At 47.3% G+C, this 4,668-nt stretch overlaps 1 protein-coding gene across 1 annotated transcript in view; it reads right to left on the reverse strand.

Moving 5' to 3' along the window:
• The window catches only part of LOC105541650 (spermatogenesis-associated protein 31D1-like), a 12,120-nt gene that overhangs the window by 5,199 nt on the left and 2,253 nt on the right, over positions 1–4,668 (reverse strand). The window contains 3 exon segments of the mRNA XM_011982789.1: positions 261–1,538; positions 1,826–1,953; positions 3,307–4,666. Of these exon segments, the coding sequence (XP_011838179.1) occupies positions 261–1,538; positions 1,826–1,953; positions 3,307–4,666 (2,766 nt within the window).

Below are 4,668 nucleotides of genomic sequence, written 5' to 3' on the forward strand. Positions count from 1 at the left end.
ACTGTGCCTCGTTCTGGGGTCTATGAAAACACACTCCACAGATCCTAATCCGGAATAGAGGACCAGGGAGTAGGGCTGGGAGTGGAGATTGATGTTGAACCTGGGACTGGACCTGAGTGAGATGTGGGGACTGACCTTGGGGCAGGGTTTGAGGCAAGGGTAGAGCTCGGGTACTAGGCAAGGACAGAGGTTGGGGAGGGGGAAGTACTTGGGATTCCTGGGATATAGATGTATTTGTAATGCCATTGAAGAATACAAACATGGAGGAACGGCCATGTTTGACAAGAACAGTAGGGTGAAGAGACTCGCTGTGCAGAGATGGGAGACCCCAGAAGAGCTGCACATATTTTTGCTCAAAATGGTCCTCAAAGCACTTAGAGTATGGGGGCTGCTGATGGATGTGCTGCCCCTCTAGTTTGCCTTTACTGGCCCTAAAGGGAAAGGATTCTGCCAAGTCATGCTTATCAGCAATTGAGGATAACATTTTCTGTGAAGAATGTAGTTCGTAGTTTGGCCTAAGTTGTGTTGGGAAACATCCTGATTTCTTTCCATTTTCTTTCCACATCAGGAAATCACACCTTTCTTTGACTTGTCTCTCCAAGAGTGCCAGAATGTCATGGCTGACAAAAGAGATGTTAACAGGCTGTATGAGGTTGGCCACAGAGTGCCCTGCTAAAGAGGCCTCAGAAGAATGAAGGGTAAGAAGCTCCTCCATGAAATCAGATGGCACAAAATTGGAGGAAAAAGAGTCCTTGGCATGAGGATGCCACCAGGAGAATTCTGAAGATGCAGGGCATGAATGGTCAATGCCTTTGATTATTGGGGCATAGGTAGATGTCCCACCAGAGCCACCTAGAGATAACATCTCTGCAAAAGGCTTCAAAATGGTGAGTCTTGATTTCGACTGAGTCACAGAGCAGTCTTCCAGTGGTAAAGCAGCTGAGATTGGTGGTTTGTTATGATGAGCACATGAATCAGTGGGATTCATGGCCTGGGAAATATCTTGGCATTGGGTGGAGTCAAGTGAAAAGATGGTGTTCAGACAGAAACTGGCCTCAGGTTGGAGACTGGGCTCCACTCTCTGAATGTGACATGGTGGGAGAAGGGGAAAGGGAAGCTGTAGGGGTGAGGAATGGTCTACGGGGAACTTGGAACCCAGGGGAGAAACAGGCTGTGGTGGCAGATGGTCCCTCAGTGATGAGGGTGAAAACAAGTCAGCTAAGGAGGTGATCAAGTCAGGTGAGAGAATTAACTGGGGTGGAGAGAGCTTGGGCCGAGGGGACAATATTAGGTCTTCTGTAGGGGTTGCTGAGGGGGCAGACGACAAAGTGAACGATGACTCAGTCGCAGAACCTGCAGAATCCAAAGGGGACACAGAGGGAGCGGCATCTTTCAGGGACTCCCGAGACAGCAGTCGCTGGATATCAGCAGTTGCTCTGTTACACACCTGACAGACAGGGTCTGGGCATAACAGTCGATGAAAGCGGGTGGTATCATGACGCTGGCCCAGAGGACTGCAGGAAACAGGAGATCCAAAGCTGCAGCCAGGACCAGAACAAGGAAAGGAGAGTCTGTTAGCCTGGCATGGGTGGGGCCCCCTGAAGCCTGCTGCCCACATCACATTGCCCCCCACCCATGAACTCACCATATATGAGGTCATATGACCTCACTATAGCCTCTCCCCAAAGCATTCATTCACATACCTGTTCCTATGGCTACCCACTCCCAAAACTACAGCAGGCTACAAGGAATCCCTGAAATGAACAGAACATACTAAAGAAAAAGGAGGGGGTGGGAACAGAACCCAAGGGGAAAGATTAATCACCTTTTCAGAATAGAAAGCAGCTTCCTTTCCTCTTCCACTTCTCTCTGGAAACATTTCCGGTCTGGGAAACCAGAAGAGTATGTTATATGCAATGAACGTAGAGGCACAGGGATCATACAGAAGTCACTCTGTGGAAGACCCTTGGGATATTAAACTCTGATAGCCCCAAGAATCAGTAGAAAATAGTCCCTGATAATACAGTCATTGATAATAGTCATTGATAATATTCACAAGTTCACATGTGTATGTGGAATCATTAGTAAACTTCTTTCACATACATTACCCCATATGATACTCAAAACAACCATGTGAAACACAGACATCAGTGGTTACCTCCAAGAGGAATCCGAGCATCAAGGAAGTCAACATACTTATGCAAACTTGTGAGACAGAAGCTCTGACTCCAAGTCAACCAGTAGTCCTTCCTCGGTATCTCAGTTGGCCACAAATTGGGCAACACCCATCACTCAGGTCCATCACTCCATCATGCCCATGAATGGGCAGAGCAGGGCCTATAAGCAGTGTCTCAGGTCTCATTGCTTTCCCCTCAGCCTGTCTTCTGAGGGCTCTGTTTTCTAAGACTGTATCTAGTAACTTGACATTCTAGGAATTCATTGGACTGAGTCCTCATGAAAGACACAGAAAGGGTCACCCTTGAAGCTCAGATAGAGCAGACTGACGTTACCTTTAAATGTCCCACCTTTCCTTCTCCTCCTGGCTCTGCCCTGATGCTGAGGACAAAAGAAAGATAATGACAGACTGGGACTCACTTCTCTCACACTCTATGAAGTTCATTCATTCATTCATTCATTCATTATACAAGAATCATATGACTCTTTAATTACAGAAATACGTTCCTGTTGTCAATTTTTAACGGAGATAAAATATTTCCCATTTTCCCTTCTCCAAAAAATCCTCAAAGAGGATTTCTTCTGTGAGAGCCACACTTGATGTGCTGAGTTAGAAGTCCTCATCCAGGGCACAGACTCAGAGTCCAACAGTCACATCTGTGCTCCCTCACAGGGCAAGTGTCCCAGAGACAGACCCCTGGCTCCAGCCTCTGCTCAGAGACTCTCAGCATTACTTCCCTGTCAGCCCAACATGAAGGCTTTGTTGAATGACAGTTGACATGGGAATGTGACTCATGATCAAATTTCAGCAGAGACTGTTCTCCTTCAGAGAGCCCATACTCTCTAAATAATCCCATCTGGGACCACAGAATTACTGTGTTTAGGATTTTATCCTGAAACTCTCCACCACAGCCAGATAGGTAGTCTATGAGCTACAGATGGAAACCTTAGTCCACCTGAACCAATAAGTCTGCCCAACCTCTTCCACAGAAGAGTGAAGCTCTATCCTCTCTTCAGAGTTCCCATGTAAGACATGTCCCTGAACCAACCAGACTTATTTAGGAATGTGGGAATAGTATTGGGCAACAACAACAGGGCATCTCTCTTGGGTGTTCACCCACAGTTCCTTACCTTTTGGATGTCATTATTTTTTTCGGTGGGTGACAAATACAGGGTCAATACCAGGTAGAACAACACATCTAGATGTGTATAAGAGACAGGAGCTTGGGTATCAGGCAAGGACAGAGGTTGGGGAGGGGGAAGTACTTGGGATTCCTGGGATATAGATGTATTTGTAATGCCATTGAAGAATACAAACATGGAGGAATGGCCACGTTGGCCAAGAACAGTAGGGTAAAGGGACTCGCTGTGCAGAGATGGGAGACCCCAGAAGAGCTGCACATATTTTTGTTCTAAATGGTCCTCAAAGCACTTAGAGTATGGGGGCTGCTGATGGATGTGCTGCCCCTCTAGTTTGCCTTTACTAGCCCAAAAAGTAAGGGAGGCTGCCAAGTCATGCTTATCAGCAATTGAGGCTAACATTTTCCGTGAAGACTTTAGCTGGTAGTTTGGCCTAAGTTGTGTTGGGAAAGATCCTGCTTTGTTTTCATTTTCTTTCCACATCAGGAGATCACACCTTTTTTTGACTTGTCTCTCCAGGAGTGCCAGAATGTCATGACTGACAAAGGAGATGTTAACAGGCTGTATGACGTTGGCCACAGAGTGCCACCCTAAAGGGGCCTCAGAAGAATGAAGGGTAAGAAGCTCCTCCATGAAATCAGATGGCACAAAATTGGAGGAAAAAGAGTCCTTGGCATGAGGATGCCACCAGGAGAATTCTGAAGATGCAGGGCATGAATGGTCAATGCCTTTGATTATTGGGGCATAGGTAGATGTCCCACCAGAGCCACCTAGAGATAACATCTCTGCAAAAGGCTTCAAAATGGTGAGTCTTGATTTCGACTGAGTCACAGAGCAGTCTTCCAGTGGTAAAGCAGCTGAGATTGGTGGTTTGTAATGATGAGCACATGAATCAGTGGGATTCATGGCCTGGGAAATATCTTGGCATTGGGTGGAGTCAAGTGAAAAGATGGTGTTCAGACAGTAACTGGCCTCAGGTTGGAGACTGGACTCCACTCTCTGAATGTGACATGGTGGGAGAAGGGGAAAGGGAAGCTGTAGGGGTGAGGAATGGTCTACGGGGAACTTGGAATCCAGGGGAGAAACAGGCTGTGGTGGCAGATGGTCCCTCAGTGATGAGGGTGAAAACAAGTCAGCTAAGGAGGTGATCAAGTCAGGTGAAAGAATTAACTGGGGTGGAGAGAGCTTGGGCCGAGGGGACAATATTAGGTCTTCTGTAGGGGTTGCTGAGGGGGCAGACGACAAAGTGAATGATGAGTCAGTCGCAGAACCTGCAGAATCCAAAGGGGACACAGAGGGAGCGGCATCTTTCAGGGACTCCCGAGACAGCAGTCGCTGGATATCAGCAGTTGC

Source organism: Mandrillus leucophaeus, unplaced genomic scaffold (assembly GCF_000951045.1).
Source record: "Mandrillus leucophaeus isolate KB7577 unplaced genomic scaffold, Mleu.le_1.0 Scaffold242, whole genome shotgun sequence".
NCBI lineage: Eukaryota > Metazoa > Chordata > Mammalia > Primates > Cercopithecidae > Mandrillus > Mandrillus leucophaeus.